The sequence below is a fragment of the Perca fluviatilis genome, chromosome 7 (assembly GCF_010015445.1).
Source record: "Perca fluviatilis chromosome 7, GENO_Pfluv_1.0, whole genome shotgun sequence".
NCBI lineage: Eukaryota > Metazoa > Chordata > Actinopteri > Perciformes > Percidae > Perca > Perca fluviatilis.
Window position 1 is genome coordinate 35259559 of NC_053118.1, and position 21685 is coordinate 35281243.

Sequence of the window (21685 nt, forward strand, 5' to 3'; positions counted from 1 at the left end):
GTAACCCCATTTGTACAGGTCCTATCTCCTGACCAATCGGCTATGCTAACCTTAACCACTCAAGGTCAATGCCTAACCCCAACCAATCGAGCTGCTATTGAAGGGCGGGTCTTGGCGTGGCCATAGTAGGATTCGTAATTTCGCAGACGGGTCAAACAAACAAAGACAGGATTTTTGTCATGTTCTTGTCACTTAAACGTATATTTTGTCAACCCCCACCCACGATCTTTCCCGAACCAAGTGGTTCTACCCTGCACGTTAAAAAGGCACGGCAAGAATCCCGACCAAATCCGAGCAAAATTGGGCTCAATTCCATCCAATTTTATTCATAGTATCAAATCATAACAAGAGTTATCTCGACACACTTTACAGATAGAGTAGGTCTAGACCACACTCTATAATTTACAAAGACCCAACAGTTCCAGTGATTCCCATAAGAGCGAGCATTTGGTGCGCCAGCGGCGAGGAGAAACCTCAGACAGACCCAGTAATTAATCTTTCTTCTCGAGACGAGCTGAATGAAGACAACAGTCCGGCTTTAAGCAAATCATTATTTATATATATATATATATATATATAATACATACTCAAAGATTTCTGAAGGAATTAGTATTAAACAACGATATGCTGGGTTACATTCTGATTGAAGCCCTTTGTTGTTTTTTTAGAAGCCTTTTAAAAAGAAATAAAATGAAAAAAAAAAAAAAAAAAGGACACCAACCAACAGTGACATCGTCAAAAAGCAACAGAGAGAACATTAGATCCATGAGACCGGTGTGAGCGGCTCGCACAAACAGAAAAACTAAATTATAGTTAAAACACCCCCCACCCACAATGATCTTTCTTTCAGCTGTAACAACAGGTCTCCTCGTTACATCGTTTCCTCAACACATCTCAGGATCTGCAGCTGTCATTTTATCAAGTTACACCTGAAACTGGTTTTTGTTTTTATTTTTGTGTGTGTGTGTGTGTGTGTGTGTGTGTGTGTGTGTGTGTGTGTGTTTCTAGTCACAGTGTGAGGACAGAGCTTCAACGTGTCTGAATTTAACAAACAGTCACGTTTAGCTGGAAAAACAACTTATTTAGGCTTTCGCAATTTGCAGTTTCCTCCGTTAAAGGTTTTTTTTTGGTTTTTTTGGTGGGAGTTTTTTCATTTACACTAGACTTGAAGGTGTCTACATAAGAGTGACATGACACGGTCGTGAACGTGTCATAAACATTATAAACAGGTCAAGAGACAAGACAAGAACGCTTCTTTTAGTAACGGTCATTCTGTTCTTTCATGACAAGTTAGGGTTAGAGTTAGAGTTAGGGTTCATGTCACTCTTATGTAGATAACTCCAAGTAAAGGGTTGACCTTTTTTTTTTTCTTACGGGATGCGAAGGTCAAAGGAAAGAGGGCGTCGTATGCTGTACGGCTTTTAAAAACCCGGCTTTTTGTGATATTGGGCTTTAATACATTAGACTTTTCTTGATTGAGTTCACATTCGGTTTAAAAACCTGATTATATAAATCAGGTTAAGGCAATATCCCGGTTTCTCAAACACCATGTAAACACCTTACCACGAAAATCGGAGTTCTCATACCCCGGTTAACAGACATAACAGAGATAACTATTAGCCTATTTATAGGCCTACACCTTAACTCAGGTCAAAGGAAAGAGGGCGTCATATGCTGTACGGCTGTATGGACTTTCTTGTAGAATATTGTGCTATAATAAAATTGACTTGACTTGATTCAGTGCATTTACATGCAGTTTAAAAACCTGATTATATTCGGGTTAAGGCAGTACCCCGGCTAAAATCTGAGTTGTCATACCTCTGTTAAAGAAAAAAAAAGGTCCATCTAGGGACGTGCATTGCATATTAGCTTAGGCTATAAATGCTCTGGTGTTTGGCATAGGTCTACTCATACTGGTCCTTATACAAATGAACATTAGAGCTAGATAACTCTGTTAGTAACCGGAGGTATTTGTGCAAGTATGCACCTTCACTGAGGTAAGCTGGTCTGCACATGCTGCGTAGGTCCTAACCACACCCAAACACAATCTGCGGACTGTTTTTACACTTTTCAGCGGCGATCCGGAAAGAAAATGTGCAGTTACAGAGTGTCTGCTCTGCTGCTGCGACCGATGTCTGAAGACGGGTGAGAGTGAACAAGCTGCAGATGCTGCTGATATGTGACGGACGAGAAGAGGAAAAAAAAAAAAAGAGGAGGAGGAGGAGTAGGACTTGAAACAGCGTCATTTCCGAACGGATCAGAACTGTACAAACAAACAAACCCTAACGACATCTGTACAAATGTACAAGAAAAATCTAAATCAAAAACAGGATTAAAACAACATTTTATTCAGTTGTAAAACCTCCAGCAGAGTCTCGGTGGATGTGACGGTATGAAGAAGTCAGAACTCAACCTGGATCAAAAGTCAAGGTGCCAACTTCGTTAAGTGCAACCCACAGCAAAACGGCAGTCCCAACTCCTCGGTATCGGCCACAGCGCGTATAAAGGACAGCTGGTTAGTGATCACCAGCACGTTCACTTCTCCAACCACTGAGGTAGGGCCGCCCACTTTCTAGTCCATTAGTCCACTAATGGACCGTTCGGTTCTCAGTCGACTGAGATTTCATAGTCATTTCTTTACACTTTTATCGAGTTATTTCCAAGAAACGTACGAGCACATCTCTAGTAAATACCAGATTTAAAGTGGAACTTTTAGGGTGATTCTTTGCGGATAAACTTTCAGAAAGTTTTACACGTCTGTCGATTAAAGCTTTAGTGCGTAACTTTTTGATATTAATTAACTACAATCAGGGTTCATACGCATTTTAACCATTTCTGTTCGGCAAATTAGAAACTACGCACTGTAGCTTTAAATCAACATCGTCGCTCAATGGTGTTTTAAGCCCCCAACGTCGACTTCAAGGCACCTAACCCTAACCGTTGCCTAATCCTAGTTTAGGCGCTGCCTGGAAGGCGAGTTTGGGGGCTTAAAACACCAAACGCCTGCAAAATCACACGGGTGGTAAGTCGACTGAGAATTTCTTTAGTCAAGGACAGCTCTACACTTCTGCTGCGGCGACATAAAACACTGAATTTTAAATGTGTAAAAAAAACAAAACAAAAATAATCAAAGACGTACAAAGAAAAGGATCCCTTTCTTCTCCCGGTTCTGCAGCTTGGAGTTGTAGTTCACAACTGTTCACAGTCAAAATCTGGAGACACTCGTAGAAGTGACACCTAGTCCGTTTCCCTGTCTGATCTCAGGTAAAGCTGCAAAGATTAATTGATCAGTTTTCAACTACTAAACTAATTGCCAACTATTTTGATAATTGATTAATAGGTTTGGAGGCATTTCTTTTGTTGTGTTGTGAGCAGAAACAAAAACAGAGAGCCCTTGGCTACGTTCACACTTCTGTTTTGCATTATAATCCTGTGGAGTTTCAAAAAAAGTCCCGAGTGCTTTTTTTAAACGCCAACGGCGAAAAAAAGTCAAGCGCTTTACTGACAGCCGACCAATGACAAGCGGAGTAGAAAGAGACCTGTCGTTTCCATAACAACAAGAAAAAGTGGAGTCGGAGCACAGCGAGTGATACGGTATGACCGGGTGGTCCGTGTTCAGGGACTCGCTTTGTTTGATCTCTCTCTCTCTGTTCTTTCTCTCTCTCGCTCCACCACTTTGTTTATCTAACGCTAGCACTGCGCTCTCTCTCTGTTCTCTCTCTCTCTCTCTCGCTCCACCACTTTGTTTTATCTAACGTTAGCACTGCGCTCTCTCTCGCTCGCTCCACCACTTTGTTTTATCTAACGTTAGCACTGCGCTCTCTCGCTCCACCACTTTGTTTTATCTAACGTTAGCACTGCGCTCTCTCTCGCTCGCTCCACCACTTTGTTTTATCTAACATTAGCTCTGCGCTCTCTCTCTCGCTCCACCACTTTGTTTTATCTAACGTTAGCACCGCTCCACATAGCGCTCTAGGATGCTGTAGCAGTAGCTGTTGTTATAGCAACAAAAGATGCTCTCGGCTGCCTTTTGGAACCAAAACGCTGCCAGCTTTCTTCTTTTTTTCCCCACTAGCGCACTGGGCAACTTTTTCTTGTCAAAAAAAGACGGCAAGTGTGAACATAGCCTCAAACGCAAAATTACCACTTTTTGATTTAATAATATTGTTTTTAACTTCTCAACAGATTGTATTAAATCGGTCATAGTTATTTTTCTCCGTCAGGAGTCAATCATTACATCACTAGCACAGAAACTAGAAGATGTTATTTTTCAAAAACAGCCTCATGCATTTTAGCCTCACCGCTTTCTGTTCTGAACTTTTTTCATTTGGGTATGCCAAACAAGCAAATATATTCCCCCTCCAAAAAAGGGTGTGTGTTAAAAGATTAAAATCTCTTACTGGATGTAAAGTAGATTAATCGCACATAAATCCAACAACTTCAGACTAAATTAATCATTTATTAAAAAGGTTTTGGCTCCAATTATCCAACTTTTAAGAAAGTAATCACTCAGTTGAAAGATTTAGGCCTTAAAAAAAAAGAAAAAAAAAAGGAATGAAACTCTCCACAGGAGTCACCGGGAAGAGAAACTCCGGCTCAATCTGATGGCATGAGCATCTGTGAGAGCAACTGAACCTGAAGCAGTTCGCCATAATTCCCCCAAAAGCTGCTTTCTCAGTTCCTGGTTCGGTCACTGATCACATGATTCTGGCCACACACACGCACTGAGGAAAGTAAAAAGAAAGTTCTAGTGCAGCAAAATAGGAAGGGAAGGACGGCCACGTAGGCGTGTTTTGGCAGAGAGTGTGGCGAGAAAGCTCCCGCGAGGGTTCAGACAGGGGGTACGTTTGTTTTTGTGACACGGCGTGGCCCTCTGACCTCGGAGCAGCGGGTGGAGGAGTCACTGACAGGAAGACGACGCACGCTGACTCGTTTCTTTCCAGTAAAAGCAACGCTCACACCTCGACTACTGAACGAGGAGGAATTACACAGACTACGATGCAAGAGACAAGAGCGGGATTACAAAAACACTTCCCGGTTATCGCATTTTATTTCACACGCTGGATGCATCATCCGAGTGTTTTTGGGGTCGATGTGACTGATGGGAACAAAAACAACAACAACTTTTGAAACTGGTCCAGTATTAAAATAGACCACTGCAGCCGGCAGCGTCAAAACAAGCTGCAATGTAACGTTAAAGGGCAATTTCCGTCCACTAAAAGTTCTGTTTTTGCCGCTGACAGACTCAGATTATTATTCTAAGTGTCTGTCAACAGTATGGAAAGGATCCCTACAGAGATAGACCTTTCTGTTAAAGAGTAAGATCCTTTTAGTTTAACACGAAATGCCTCGGAAAAATCGGTGTCGCCACACCCACCAGACTCCATTTAAATAAAGAGCAATTTTATCAACGTAAAACACACGTCACTCAAAGTGGACAGAAACTAAATAAAACTATCAAAAGCCGTCTTGGTTCGTCTTTTCACTGTTCCAACTATCACCACTCTGGTTTGGTTGAAATAAACTCTTAATTCACCCATTTACATGTGGAGATATGCTGGCTCTATACATGCTAAAAGTCCTGATTATTTACATGGAGTCTGGTGGAGATATGCTGGCTCTATACACACTAAAAGTCCTGATTATTTACATGGAGTCTGGTGGAGATATGCTGGCTCTATACACGCTAAAAGTCCTGATTATTTACATGGAGTCTGGTGGAGATATGCTGGCTCTATACACGCTAAAAGTCCTGATTATTTACATGGAGTCTGGTGGAGATATGCTGGCTCTATACACGCTAAAAGTCCTGATTATTTACATGGAGTCTGGTGGAGATATGCTGGCTCTATACACGCTAAAAGTCCTGATTATTTACATGGAGTCTGGTGGAGATATGCTGGCTCTATACACACTAAAAGTCCTGATTATTTACATGGAGTCTGGGGGAGATATGCTGGCTCTATATACGCTAAAAGTCCTGATTATTTACATGGAGTCTGGGGGAGATATGCTGGCTCTATACACGCTAAAAGTCCTGATTATTTACATGGAGTCTGGTGGAGATATGCTGGCTCTATACACGCTAAAAGTCCTGATTATTTACATGGAGTCTGGTGGAGTTTGGTGATGGTGATTTCGGGGCTGTTTCATGTTAAACTAAAAGGATCTTACTCTTTAACAGAAAGGTGTATCTCAGGAGCGACCTCTAGCTCACCCAGTAAGACCGTTTGCCCCATGTAGGCTGAGTCCTTTGCAGCGGCCCGGGTTCAAATCCAACCTGCGGCCCTTTGCTGCGTGTCAACCCCCATCTCTCTCCCACTTTTCCTGTCAATCCACTATCACTCTAAAATAAAAAGGGAAAAAAGCCCCCAAAAAATAATCAAAAAGCTCTCTCTGTAGGGATCCTTTCCATAACGCTGTCAGACACTTAGAATAATAATCTGAGTCAGTCAGTGGCAGAAACAAATGCAAATTGACGGTGAACATTGGCCCTGAAGGATTAAATTGCCTCCCGGCTCACGACTGCTGGTTACAAGGTTGCTGGACCAATTTCAAAAGATTTATTTATTCACATTAGTCATCAACGAATGGAAAATATGTTCCACACGGTTGGGGGGGGGGGGACGACGTTTTTTTATGTCAGAAATATGGGATGTCGAAATAAGTGCCAAAAAGGTACATAAAAAAAAAAAAAAAGAAAGTGACAATAATTTCAAAAAAAGTGACAAAACTTGTGAAAAAATGCTGAAAAAAAGCTTAAAAAAAACATCCGAAGAAAATGTCAAAAATGTGGGAAAAGTGACAACACAAGGGTTAAATTAAAAGTAAACGAGACATTAAATGAAACAACTCTGGCCCATATTTCAGCTTCCATCCAAGACGAAGAGGAGGAAACTTCATCTCTTTAATTTTTCTTTAAACATTTAGGCCTCCTCCACTACAGGAACTCAACGTGCAGACACAATAACCCTGATTCAGAATATCTGACGTGTTTTATGAAGCCTTGTTGTGCAACTGTTTGTGGATTTTGCGCACAGTGTTGGAGATTACGTAAGTAAACGTCCCACTATCGTCTGGCTACACTGATATTAAACACAAAATGATGCAACGCTTCCAGTACTGACTAATGTTTTCCACTAAAACTGGAGTTATAATTGTGCACAGAATTGCTCGGAAATGTTTACAGACTGAACTGCACTCGGCTGCCAAACATCACTACAAAAATAATGACGTTTGTCCTCATGTCATCTTTTTTTAAAAGATATTTTTACACACGAAAACATTCTGGTATGTAAAATGAACACAGGGAACAGGAAGCAGAACCAGGTCTAGGGTTTTGGGAAACTCCAGATTACAGGTTTCTAAATTAACGTAGTGAAAAAAATAAAAACTCAATCTGAAACCCATGCAACTCAGGCTATGTTCGCACGTGGCGTCTGTTTTTACATCAGAATCCTGTGGAGTAAACTGTGCTCTGAGCGCTTTTCTTTAAAAAAAAAGCTTTTTTTAAACGCCACCGCTGACTTGTTTTTTTGCAGCTCGGAGCGTCTTTTTGAAGTTGAAAAAAAGTTTTAAAAAGAAACGCGCTACGCCAAGCGCTTTCTGGACAGCCGACCAATGACAAGCCGAGTAGCCAGACCTGTCGTTTCCATAACGACAAGAAAAAGTGGAGTCGGAGCACAGCGAGTGATACGGTATGACCGGGTGCTCCGTGTTCAGGGAACTCACTTTGTTTTATCGAACGTTAGCACCTCTCTCTCTCTCTCTGTTCTTTCTCTAGCTCTCTCCACCACTTTGTTTATCTAACGTTAGTACCTCTCTCTCTGTTCTTTCTCTAGCTCGCTCCACCACTTTGTTTTATCTAACGTTAGTACCTCTCTCTCGCTCTCTCTCTCTCTCTGTTCTTTCTCTAGCTCTCTCCACCACTTTGTTTTATCTAACGTTAGTACCTCTCTCTCTGTTCTTTCTCTAGCTCTCTCCACCACTTTGTTTTATCTAACGTTAGTACCTCTCTCTCTCTCTGTTCTTTCTCTAGCTCGCTCCACCACTTTGTTTTCATCTCACGTTTTTACTCTTCATTCTTCCTCTCGCTCTCTCCCACCTTTGATCTACCATCTCTCGCTTTCTCTCCACCATTTTGTTTATCGCTGCTTTACCACTTTGTTTAGCTACCGTCAGCCTTCTTGCTTTCTCTGTTTCTTTCGCTCAGCTCGCTCCATCGATAGGTTTTAGCACCTCTCCACTTAGCGCTCTAGGATACCGTATCATTAGCTGTTGTAACAGCAACAAAAGATGCTCTCGGCTGCTTTTTGGAACCAAAACGCTGCCAGCTTCTTCTGTTTTTTCTTTCCCCCCCACTACAAAAGCGCCCTAGTGAACTTTTTCTCGTCAAAAAAAAAAAGACGCCAAGTGTGAACACAGCCTCAAACGTGCTAATTTGAGAGTCAGCGGTTGAGAGGTTAGTGCGAGTGTCTTTTCAATCGTCTGGCAGAGAACAAACCTGCCCAGGAGAAGTCCAAATTGAACTCTTCCCGTCTGTCGGCCGGTTGCTAATCTCCCTGCTCTTCGGTTTGCAGCAGCAGCACACGCGCACAAAACCGAACCCTCCATCCTGTGTATCAATGGGTTTCACAGTCAAACTGTCATCACGTCCCTGTTGTTGTTTTTGCAGCCTGGATATATTAACAAATCCCTTTTTTTCATACTGAAAGCTGAGCTGAAGTTTCTACAAGGCACTGAGTGACGTCATAGGGAAAAGGGAGAGTTAGTTTTTAAGATAGAATAGATGAGAAAAACTCACTGTGAGAAACTTCAGCTGATTTGTCAGAAGCAACTATATTAGGTCAACTAGAAAAAGCTCTGGGTTTAGAGTAATATCTACATGTTATTTATATCAAAAAAGGGATCTTGAAATTTTTTTTGCATGAGGGAAATTTACAAAATAGGGAAGAAAAATACCAAACTTCTAGTAGAAAAAAAAACAAAAAAAAAACAGTTTGGTGTCATTACCTGAAGGACAGAGGAGATAAAAAGGTTAGAGCCCAAAACATTTGCGTTCCCTGCAGAAATTACAAGCACAATCACCTTGTTCAGTTCAATAAAATAAAAACTGGAGCAAAAAAAAAAGAAGCCTCTTAGACGAAATAAACTTAAAGAGGAGAGAGAGAGAGAGAGAGAGAGAGAGAGAGAGAGAGAGAGAAGAGGAGGGGGGTGTTTCTCATTAGCACCATTGAGTTCTGTAGTGACCAATCGCAGCCTAATCGAGAGTCAAAAGAGACGGAGCAGAGTGGGAGCGATGAAGAAGAGTCAAGTCTGTCTCCCAGAGCTGTGCCGGTCGCCCCGGGCTAATTCCACACGTCATTGTTTGAATCACGGTTCTCAGGAAAAACACAACAACATGTATCCATGCTGGAATTAGAGGGGAAAAAAATAATATATTTTGGTTTGAAGAGAATTAAAATATGAATCCTCGGAGGAGGGCGGCGCATGATTCGATCATGTGGGAGGAGAAAGAAACTCAAAAGAAAAGGGAAGTGTTTCCTCTTCGCCGTAGGGGTGGGGGGCGGGGGGGGGTGGCCTTGATCCTCAGTCGCTGCTGTCGTCGTCGTCGTCGTCGTCCGACAGGTTGTTGAACTTCGACCCGAGCCGGGTGATGGAGTCCGAGCGCGGCGCCAGGCCGCCCGACGTCAGCTGCACGTAGCAGTACTCGCAGACGCGCACGGGCTTGGACGACTGGCTGGGCAGGAGGTGCTTCTTCTCCGAGCACGGCCCGCACACCACGTAGCCGCACTTCCGGCAGTGGTGGCGCCGGCTGACCGGCGTGAACTTCACCTTCTGGCAGCGCATGCACACCGTCGCCTCCGAGTCGGGCACCCACACGGCGGCGTGCTCGCCCGTCGGCGCCTTGCCGCTCTTCTGCAGCAGGTCCCCGACGCACTTCCCGATGTGGTTCATCCACTCGGACTTCTCGTTGGCGGTGGCGGCGTACACGGCGAAGGACTTGGTGGGCGTCTTGATGAGCCAGCCGTTGTGCAGGTCGCCCTCGTCCGGCACGGTGTCGATGGTGACGCTCTCCAGCGGGATGATGTGCTGCTTGTTGTACTTCTTCTTCTGGATGACGATGTTGCCGTAGACCAGGATGTCGTTGAAGAGGAAGAACTGCCGCGCCTTGGGCTTCTTGCGGCAGAGTTTGGTGAGGACGCCCTCGCCGATCAGCACGCGGCCGGGGATGGCGAGCGGCTGGCCCGCCGCGCCGAAGCAGCCCTCCACCACGCCGATCCGCTTGGAGTTGGCCTCGCTGTTCGCAAGCCGGTCCACCATCTTCACCTCACCTGGAAGGGAATGGACAGAGAGAGGAACGTTTGAGAGGGGGAAAAAAACATTTCTTTTGTTGAAAATAAAATGAGTCAAGGTGATATTAATTTAAATACATATTTATCACGAGTTAATAAAAAAAATAAAACGTACAAGACTGCCCTGCTCACAGTAAACTTAAAGTGCTCATATTATGCTTTTTGGCTCTTTCCTTTATTGTGTCATATACAGTACAGGCCAAAAGTTTGGACACACCTTCTCATTCAATGTGTTTCTTTGTTTTCATGACTATTTACATTGTAGATTCTCACTGAAGGCATCAAAACTATGAATGAACACATATGGAATTATGAACTTAACAAAAAAGTGTGAAATAACTGAAAACATGTCTTATATTTTAGATTCCTCAAAGTAGCCACCCTTTGCTTTTTTTGATAACTCTGCAAACCCTTGGTGTTCTCTCAATGAGCTTCATGAGGTAGTCACCTGAAATGGTTTTACCTTCACAGGTGTGCTTTGTCAGGGTTCATTAGTGGAAGTTTTTCCCTTATTAATAAAAAAAGCAAAGGGTGGCTACTTTGAAGAATCTAAAATATAAGACATGTTTTCAGTTATTTCACACTTTTTTGTTAAGTACATAATTCCATATGTGTTCATTCATAGTTTTGATGCCTTCAGTGTGAATCTACAATGTAAATGGTCATGAAAATAAAAAGGAAACGCATTGAATGAGAAGGTGTGTCCAAACTTTTGGCCTGTACTGTATGTTTTTGTACAACACTAACTCAGTTATACAGCAGGGCAATACAGCACCGTAAAGAAAAGACCTTTACGACAGCAGGTGTGGTAAAAACACTACCGCTGGTGTCCGAAGCGGCCGCTAGAATCAACACAAACTGAAAGTTACGTACAGCCACTTTAAGGTTGCTGACTAGGCCTGCACGATTCAGGGGGAAATTATGAATCAAGATTTTTCATCTTAGAACCTGGGAACCACAATCCCAAACTGGCAGTTAGATTTCCGGTGTACTGAATTGTTTACCTAAAGTAAACTTCTTTGACTTTAATACAAGTCTTTTTTTTTAAATATTAGTTTTTCTAAAATTAGACTTTTTAAATTCCAATATATCGCCTTACGCACAGTATCGAGATATATTGCAATATATTGAATGGTGACCCATGTATCGTGAAATGTATCGTATCGCCAGATTCTTGCCAATACGCAGCCCTACGAACTAGGGCTGGGCAATAGATCGATATCATATCGATATCGTGATATGAGACTAGATATCGTCTTAGATTTTGGAAATCGTAATATTGTAAATGGCCTAAGTGTTGTCTTTTGCTGGTTTTAAAGGATGCACTACAGTAAAGTGATGTCATTTTCTGTGTTACCAGACTACTCTAGCTGTTCTATTATTTTTTTACCCAGACATGACCACACTACTGATGATTACATATCTTAACTCTGATTGTGAAGATATTTTGTTAAAGCACCAACTGTCAACCCTAGAATATCGCCACAATATCGACATCGAGGTATTAGGACAAGAATATTGCAATATGTGATTTTCTCCATATCGCCCAGCCCTACTACGAACAGGGGTGAATCGAGATCGCGATTTGATGGCGCAGTGGATATGACGCATGCCTTTGGTGTGGGAGACACTTTGGATAAAAGCGTCAGCTAAATGACATGTAATGTAATTTAACGGTTTATCGTGCAGGCCCATTGCTGACCCCTAATATAGACAGAGCCATACAGTGCCTTGCGAAAGTATTCGGCCCCCTTGAACGTTTCGACCTTTTGCCACATTTCAGGCCTCAAACATAAAGATATAAAACTGTAATTTTTTGTGAAGAATCAACAACAAGTGGGTCCCAATTATGAAGTGGAACGAAATTCATTGGCTATTTCAAACTTTTTTAACAAATAAAAAACTGAAAAAGTGGGCGTGCAAAATTATTCAGCCCCTTTTACTTTCAGTGCAGCAAACTCTCTCCAGAAGTTCAGTGAGGATCTCTGAATGATCCAATGTTGACCTAAATGACTAATGATGATAAATAGAATCCAGCTGTGTGTAATCAAGTCTCCGTATAAATGCACCTGCTCTGTGATAGTCTCAGAGGTCCGTGTAAAGCGCAGAGAGCATCATGAAGAACAAGGAACACACCAGGCAGGTCCGAGATACTGTTGTGGAGAAGTTTAAAGCCGGATTTGGATACAAAAAAGATTTCCCAAGCTTTAAACATCCCAAGGAGCACTGTGCAAGCGATAAATATTGAAATGGAAGGAGTATCAGACCACTACAAATCTACGGGACCCGGCCCGTCCCTCTAAACTTTCAGCTCATACAATGAGAAGACTGATCAGAGATGCAGCCAAGAGGCCCATGATCACTCTGGATGAACTGCAGAGATCTACAGCTGAGGTGGGAGACTCTGTCCATAGGACAACAATCAGTCGTATACTGCACAAATCTGGCCTTTATGGAAGAGTGGCAAGAAGAAAGCCATTTCTTAAAGATATCCATAAAAGTGTCGTTTAAAGTTTCGCCAAAAGCCACCTGGGAGACACACCAAACATGTGGAAGAATGTGCTGTGGTCAGATGAAACCAAAATCGAACTTTTGGCAACAATGCAAAACGTTATGTTTGGCGTAAAAGCAACACAGCTCATCACCCTGAACACACCATCCCCACTGTCAAACATGGTGGTGGCAGCATCATGGTTTGGGCCTGCTTTTCTTCAGCAGGGACAGGGAAGATGGTTAAAATTGATGGGAAGATGGATGGAGCCAAATACAGGACCATTCTGGAAGAAAACCTGATGGAGTCTGCAAAAGACCTGAGACTGGGACAGAGATTTGTCTTCCAACAAGACAATGATACAAAACATAAAGCAAAATCTACAATGGAATGGTTCACAAATAAACATATCCAGGTGTTAGAATGGCCAAGTCAAAGTCCAGACCTGAATCCAATCGAGAATCTGTGGAAAGAACTGAAAACTGCTGTTCACAAACGCTCTCCATCCAACCTCACTGAGCTCGAGCTGTTTTGCAAGGAGGAATGGGCAAAAATGTCAGTCTCTCGATGTGCAAAACTGATAGAGACATACCCCAAGCGACTTACAGCTGTAATCGCAGCAAAAGGTGGCGCTACAAAGTATTAACTTAAGGGGGCTGAATAATTTTGCACGCCCAATATTTCAGTTTTTTATTTGTTTAAAAGGTTTGAAATATCCAATAAATTTCGTTCCACTTCATGATTGTGTCCCACTTGTTGTTGATTCTTCACAAAAAATTACAGTTTTATATCTTTATGTTTGAGGCCTGAAATGTGGCAAAAGGTCGAAAAGTTCAAGGGGGCCGAATACTTTCGCAAGGCACTGTATTAACAAATAGTGTTCGGTACATCAGAGAAAACCATTGGTTTGTTGGGACTGTGAGGTCGGCAATACTGCACATTAGGGGTGGGGGGGAAAAAATCGATACAGCATAGTATCGCGATATTTTTCGTGGCAATACTGTATCGATACACAGATGCCAAGTATCGATCTTTTATGACATATGTGTTGGTCAGTTTGTCTGCTTGACAATCCCATTTTGCAGCAATTAAATTGAAGTGAGATGAACAAATATTGAAATTTATCTTTTTAGATAAAACAGATGTTGACAAAATTGTCCTTTTCGGGACATCATTTGAAATTGGGGAAAATCTGAAGTTGGAAAAAAGGTAAATACATTGAAATATATCGCAAAATATTGCAATATGTTTAAAATCGCAATAATATCGTATCGTGGCATAAGTATCGGGATGATATCGTATCGTGAGGCCTCTGGTGATTCCCACCCCTACTGCACATCTCGTCACCAAATCCACAAAGAGAGACTCCTGAACATTTACAAGCTTTTATATCCTCTTTTATTTGCAATTTGTTAACAGGCACAGTCTGAAAGCCCAGCCTTGTTCTCAGTGTGCATGTTCTTTGTAAGCTAAATAAAAAGGTTTCAGATTAAATGACTCCACTTCTGAAGCCTTCAAATCAATTATATAAGACGGAAGAGCAAACAGCATGAGGTTTCTCTGCTGCGACAGACGAGCAGCCCCTCAGGTTGCTCTAACAGCACATCGCGGGAGGTCAAAGGTCACCGATGATGGATATGGCAATGTGCTGGCGCTCTCTGGCGAGACCCGAGGGTCGATTACAGAGCTGTGTGACCTCAGAAAGATGCTCACGGGCACAGTGATGATGTTGTACACAGGGTCGTCGCGTATAGACGCAAACGCAAGGCGAACAGATACATACGACCTCCGCGAGGGCAGTTCATTCTGTCGTTCTTCACTTTTATTTATTGAGGTGAAGCTCTTTTTTAGATCAACGCTGACCTGTGCACTGAAACGTAAGCGGAGTGGACAAAATACTGCCTCTTGATAACGCACTTCAACCCCAAACGAGAGCCTAAACTGTTAGAAATCAACTCCTCTAAAGAAATGGCAACAACACATGAAGAGTGTGGCTTTCCGAAAGGTGCTATTATTTATAGGACTGTTCAACTTAATGATACATTTTTGAATATATGAATATGAATATATGGGTGTATATATGATGTACATCTGGGAGGGTATGTATATATATGTAAGTAGGTATGTATGAGTGTGTGTTGACATATATCTCCTGTTAATTATTTAATTTTTCTTTTCATTTATTTTTTTTCTCCCACTGGGTGTGAAGGTGGGAGGGGGGAGAGAAAGGGAAAAGGAAAGAAGAAGAAAAAAAAAAATTGTGTCAAATCTGACATGTTAATTGTATGATTGTAATATGAACAATGTCACAATAAAAAAGTATAAAAAAAGATACATTTTTAAGATGCATGCTTGCAAAGTTGAGCATAATCAAATAAACTGATGACCATTTTCATTATTCATGTTATTCATTAGTTGTATTGATTAATCTGTCGATGATATGATAGATAGATTATATATATATATATATATATATATATGTGTGTGTGTGTGTGTGTGTTTGGTCAATAAAATGTCAGAAAATGGTGATAAATGTCGATCAGTGTTTCCCAAAAAGCCCAAGATGACGTCCTCAAATGTCTCGTTTTGTTCACAACTCAAAGATATTCAGTTTAGTGGCCGGTTATCTCAGTTGGTAGAGCGGGCGCACATATATAGAGGTTTATTCCTCGATGCAGAAGGTCCAGGGTTCGAGTCCGACCTGTGACGGTTTTCCTGCATGTCTTGCCCCTGTCTCTCCCCTTTCATGCCTGAACTGTCCTATCATTAAAAAGGCAGAAACGCCCATAAAAAAAAATCTTAAAAAAATAAGCAAGAAAAAAAGATATTCAGGTTACTGTCACAAAAGGAGAGAAGAAACTAGAAAATATTAACATTTAACAAGCGGACATCAGAGAATTTTTACCTTTTTCCATAAAAATGACTCAGACCGATTAAATCGATTATCAAAAAAGTTGGCGATACATTTTATAGTTGATAACTAAAATCGATTAATCTTTGCAGTTCTGCTGTCCAATAAAACAAGTTACAGAGTCCATGATGCTACTTCTGTTTGTGAAGTGGGTGGACGGCACTTGAACAAACTGAACAAACAGAACTGAACTAACTAAACAGAAAGAAAACAACGTGTAGGTGTGATTGGACGCTTGGTTTATTTTCCCTTTTCAAAAACACAACCACAGAGCTACAGGACCGATGCCAATTAGCCGGCAGATGCCAGCGCAGCCTGGGCCGGTCTCTCCAGTGATCTGCACACTAATAACCCAGGAGAGGGAGCGAGCCGCTGCTGAAAGCCCTGGAGAGGACAGAGAGGCTGCTGACATGTCAACGCCGTTAGCGAGGGCTCGTTGCCCACCGCTGAGCCAACTGGCCGACCGGCGCTCATCAGCAGACAGATAAGGGCACGCAGAGCAAAGGCTCCGGAGAAACAGAGAGAGAGAGAGAGGGCATGAATACAGACTGGAGGCTCCAAACCCAGTAATCACAGCGAGAAAGAGTGGGATGAAAGAGACTGAAAATGCAATACCGAGAAAAGGGGGCTTTCTTTGCTCTGCTGTGACAAACGTTCTATAGAAATCAGAGGACAAACTCAGTCATTAGTTTTTCCATTTGTGTAAAAAAAAAAAAAAATATTTCAAGAAACTGATTATCTTACCATCTTACGTACGAGACACCTTAGTAGCCTTTAAATTAGAAAATAAAAATGGTCTCTCTTTGTTCTGCTGTGACAAATGTTCGAAAGAAAGAAGAGAAATTTGAGGACGCAATCAGACAAACGATTATTTTACCAGCTTACGAGAGACACCTTAAATCGCCTTTAAAAATCAGAAAATAACTGACACATGGAGAGAGAGAAAAAACATCCGAATTTGTTATTTATTATATCTTAAAAAACTTTTTCTGGTGATTTGGGGTGTTATTTTGTGTCTCTGGTGCTTCCACATGCATACAAACTTGAAAAAAAACAAACATCCATGCTGTTTAGAGTGAGATCTGGTTCCTGAATGTGTCCTGCCTTCAGTCTCCGGGTGAGCTGGTCAAAATCGGCTCGGCTTTCTACGTCACTAGCCGAAACATTTGAATTCTCCGAGTCTGAGGTTCTACAGAGGACTCCCCTCCTTCTTCAGGATCCGATTCTGGCTCAAACATGTATGGTTGAACTACTGCCGCCATGTCCGTTAACTTTCACACGTAGTTCTTAGGGGTGGGGAAAAAAAAATCGATACAGCATAGTATCGCGATATTTTTCGTGGCAATACTGTATTGATACACAGACGCCAAGTATTGATCTTTTATGATATACAGTACAGGCCAAAAGTTTGGACACACCTCATTCAATGTGTTTCCTTTTTATTTTCATGACTATTTACATTGTAGATTCTCACTGAAGGCATCAAAACTATGAATGAACACATATGGAATTATGTACTTAACAAAAAAGTGTGAAATAACTGAAAACATGTCTTATATTTTAGATTCCTCAAAGTAGCCACCCTTTGCTTTTTTTGATAACTCTGCAAACCCTTGGTGTTCTCTCAATGAGCTTCATGAGGTAGTCACCTGAAATGGTTTTACCTTCACAGGTGTGCCTTTTAAGGGTTAATTAGTGGAATTTTTTCCCTTATTAATAAAAAAGCAAAGGGTGGCTACTTTGAGGAATCTAAAATATAAGACATGTTTTCAGTTATTTCACACTTTTTTGTTAAGTACATAATTCCATATGTGTTCATTCATAGTTTTGATGCCTAATCGAAGTGAGAATATATCATGATAAAAATAAAAGGAGCGTGGAATGAAAGGTGTGTCCAAACTTGGGCTTCTGGCCGTAGTGTGTGGTTAGTTTGTCTGCTTGACAATCCCCCTTTTGCAGCAACAAAATTGAAGTGAGATGAACAAACAGAGAAATGTATCTTTTCAGATACAACAGATGTTGACAAAATTGTCCTTTCGGGGGCATCATTTGAAATTGGGAAAAATCTGAAGTTGGAAAAAAGGCAATACATTGCAATATATCGCAGAATATTGCAATATGTTTAAAATCGCAATAATATCGTATCGTGACATAAGTATCGGGATGATATCGTATCGTGAGGCCTCTGGTGATTCCCACCCCTAGTAGTTCTCTCTCGTCACGTTAGCCTACGCTCTCCCCGTTACTAATGTCTGTGCCCAAGCACCGACTAAGTGAGTCTCTACTGAGCATGTGCGACTCCCAACAAAGATGTCTCACTCTGTAGCTAAAACAGAGAGCTCAACACACAGGGTGAAAAGAGGAGCTGCAGCAATGTGCAGTACAACAAAAATATGGTGTTTTTTGAAAATTAAACCATGTATACCTATTCTGGTATAACCTCTAAATACAATTATGAAACTGAAAATGAGCATAATATGAGCACTTTAAAAGGGCTGCAACTCACAACTTAATGGATTAACTCGTCTATAAAGCTAAATTGTAGGATATTGAATTGAAAAGGATATAAAGCGAGAGCAGCATAATTACAGACTGGAGGCTCCAAACCGGGTAATCACGACGAGACAGAGTGGGACGAAAGAGATGGAAAATGTACAGAAAATACAACGTAAAGAATAAAAAAGGGCTTTCTTTGCTCTAGCTGTGACAAATGTTCGAAGGAAAGAAGAGAAATCGGGAGGTCAAACTCAGCTATTAATTGGTTAGGTCAATACATAGATTTCATTTATAAAAAATAAAATATTTCGTAAAACCAATTATTTCACCAATTTAAGAGACACCTTAAATCACCTTTAAATTAAAGAATAACGTGACAATGACATCTTAATGTATAATTTAGATATGTAGACTCACAAGTATTTCATTATCAATAATTGGCAGGTTTTTCCTGGCTCAGAATGGCCCTTCGGGGCTCTCCCCCAGGACATTTTGGGGGTCAAAGACCTATTGCATTTTTCCACTACATTGTACCAGCTCGACTCACCTCGACTCCACTCTACTTTTTTGGTTTTCCATTAGGAAAAAAGTCCCTGGTGCTTTTTTTTTGGTATCACTTCAGTTCCAAGCGAGCTGAGGCGATGCCAAAAGGTGACGTGAAAACAATGCAGACTACCGATTGGTCGGAGAGAATCGTCACTAATCACTGCGGCGTCATTGCCAGCGGCAGACAAGAGTGTCCTGAACAAACCCGCCATTTTTAAATAGTTTAGCGGTTACCAGCAGTGGGTAATAAGGGGTGTGAATCTTCACTGGTCTCACGATTCAATTAGATTATCCTGACAACGATTCCACACGATTCGATATCCCGATGCATCACAATGCGCCATCTCCTCAAATTTAATATATATTTCTCACATGGTTTTCATCAACAAATTCAAGCAGTCAGATATATATGAACTCCCATTTGTATTGCATCTGCCCTACACTTCCTGAATGTAGTGGAGTCTGAATACAACAGACAAAAGGCAAAAAAAAAAAATCACCAAGTAACATTATTAGGCAATTATCGATTATTGCCTTTCACTTCATCGATGCAGAGTCATCCACGTCCGAATCATTAATTTCAACCCCCCTAGTGGGTAAGCGCCTTTAATTTTCTGCATTCTGATTCATTTTCAGGCACAGATTTAGGGTGAAAACATCTTTATCAATGTCAAGGAAAACACAAAATTCTGGGGGCAGGTAACAATTCAAAATATAAAATATAATGGAATATAATGCGGTAAGGGAAGGGGGCTTTCGCATCCCGACTATACTGACCACATGGCCCAGTTCATTCGATTAGTATGAACACGGGCATAGCGGTAACTTTTTATCAAGGAGCACATTTTGCTCCTAAGTTGAAAAATGTAGGAGTGACTTACATAAGATAACTGCCGTTAGTGCTGTAGCTAATTTGTACAATAATACAATAGTGTTACGAAGACAAAACGTTATGTTTTCCATTTTGAAACATGGATCAATACATCGTCAGTGATGTTGAATATAAAGCAGTAGTGTAAGGGACCGGCTAGTTCAGGGAGTCTGGGCAATGCCAATAAAGCGATCGCATGCGTGTTGTTCATGCGTATAGGCTACTACCGTATGGCTCGCATCAGGTGTTAAAACCAACTGTACCGGTGAGACAGCAGATCGGAGCTCCGGGGGAAGGCTGAGAGCATCATGGCCGTCAGCAGCGGCTTCTCGCTGCGCCGACAGGCCCCGGGGAGTCTCCGGTACAGTCGGTTCAGCCCGAACTCTGCAAAACGGAGATCCCATTAACGCTAGCTTCACAGCGGAGCGTTCAGATACAGGCGTGTGAATGTGAATATGCAGCTGAGGATGAGAGGGAGCCTGGCTGCTGAAAATCTGACGTTTTGGCGCCCGTGATTTTCCTTTGGCGCTGGCTAAAAACTCTCTGGATGGGCGCCAAAACTTTCTCTATGCAGGAACATTTCAGTTATTGGATTAACTGGTTTATAAACTGTAAGACGTTCAATTGAAAATGACATTAAAACAGAGTAAAGCAGTTTGAAAAATGACTTAAAGTGCCCATATTATGAAAAAAAATCACTTTTTCTGGTGATTTGGGGTGTTCTTTTGTGTCTCTGGTGCTTCCACACACATACAGACTTTGAATAAAATCCATCCATGGTGTTTTGAGTGAGATACAGTTTCTGAATGTGTCCTGCCTTCAGTCTCCTAGTGAGCTGGTCAAAATCGGCTCGGACTGTGACGTCACAATCCAAAATGAGCTGGCTAACCGCAACCGTTAGCTAATGCTAACACTAGCATGCTACGTCGTTCTCAATAGCAAAGCACTGCTACAACACACACAAGTTCACCATAATCTACAAAAGAACTACTTACATGTGCGCCCTCATTTAGAAGAAGTCTCCCAGCTAATCCTGCCTTGTAACTGACTGAAGTTGGAGTTGGACTGAACAGCTTTCTTTTACTTCTATGGAGCTAGCTAGCTGACATGATCTACATCTGAGCTACTGAGCATGTGCGAGTGCAATCAAAGATAGTACAGAAGAAGAAGAAGAAAAGAGGTCTCACTCTGTAGCTAAAACAGAAACCAGGTGAAAAGAGGATCTGCAGCAGTGAGAGAGAGCTGTGCAGTACAACAACAATATGGTGTTTTTGAAAATTAAACCATGTAAACCTATTCTGGTACAACCTTAAAATACAGTTATGAACCTGAAAATGAGCATAATATGGGCGCTTTAAACCATTCAACCATTTTAAAAATAGTGCATGTGTCATAGTGACTATGAGTGACAGCTTGAAGTGGCACAATCATTTTTCCTTTTCTGCAGGTCATCACCCTTTACTGGAACAAAAGGAATGAGGTAATTCCAGAGGGACGGAGGGAGAAAGTCTGCCGACACGAGGAGAAACCGCATGAACAGCTGACAGCATCTGCCGAGGTGAAATCTAGACACAGCAGCGATATCGAATCATAGATTTATTTATTTTTGTTGCAATATATGTCTGGTTTCTTGGTTCCAGTCTACTTTCATGTTCACAGCCACCGAGTTAGCTGGAAATGAAACGACGCATCTTGTTGCTAAGAATAGACGTTACAGGATTTCCAGTATTGCACAATCGCTGCGTTTCTAATTACTAGGGGTGGGGAAAAATAATCGATTCTTAGACGCATCGCCATTCTCTCTAGAGCGATTCGATGCTCGATTCTGATACATTAAAAAAAAAATAAGTTACTGTCTCCAGACAAGTACAAATCAGAAAACAGAGTGACTGAAAGAGGATGGGATAATGGACAACAACTTCGAGTTTAGGCAAGAGTGCAGAAAAAAAACAACACACAAAAATGGTCAAAAAGGAGAATTCTTTTTGTATATACACACATGATCTAATAAGACA

General features: G+C 41.6%; 1 protein-coding gene across 3 annotated transcripts in view; it reads right to left on the bottom strand.

Annotated features, from left to right (window-relative positions):
- Window positions 1–8798: 8798 nt before the first annotated feature.
- Window positions 8799–21685, bottom strand: part of plekhf2 (pleckstrin homology domain containing, family F (with FYVE domain) member 2) — a 41041-nt gene continuing 28154 nt past the window's right edge. For all 3 annotated transcript variants that reach the window (XM_039806807.1, XM_039806808.1, XM_039806806.1), the window contains exon 2: window positions 8799–10334. In XM_039806807.1, the coding sequence (XP_039662741.1) occupies window positions 9589–10323 (735 nt within the window). In that variant the 5' untranslated portion in view covers window positions 10324–10334 and the 3' untranslated portion in view covers window positions 8799–9588. The remainder of the gene's footprint in view (window positions 10335–21685) is intronic.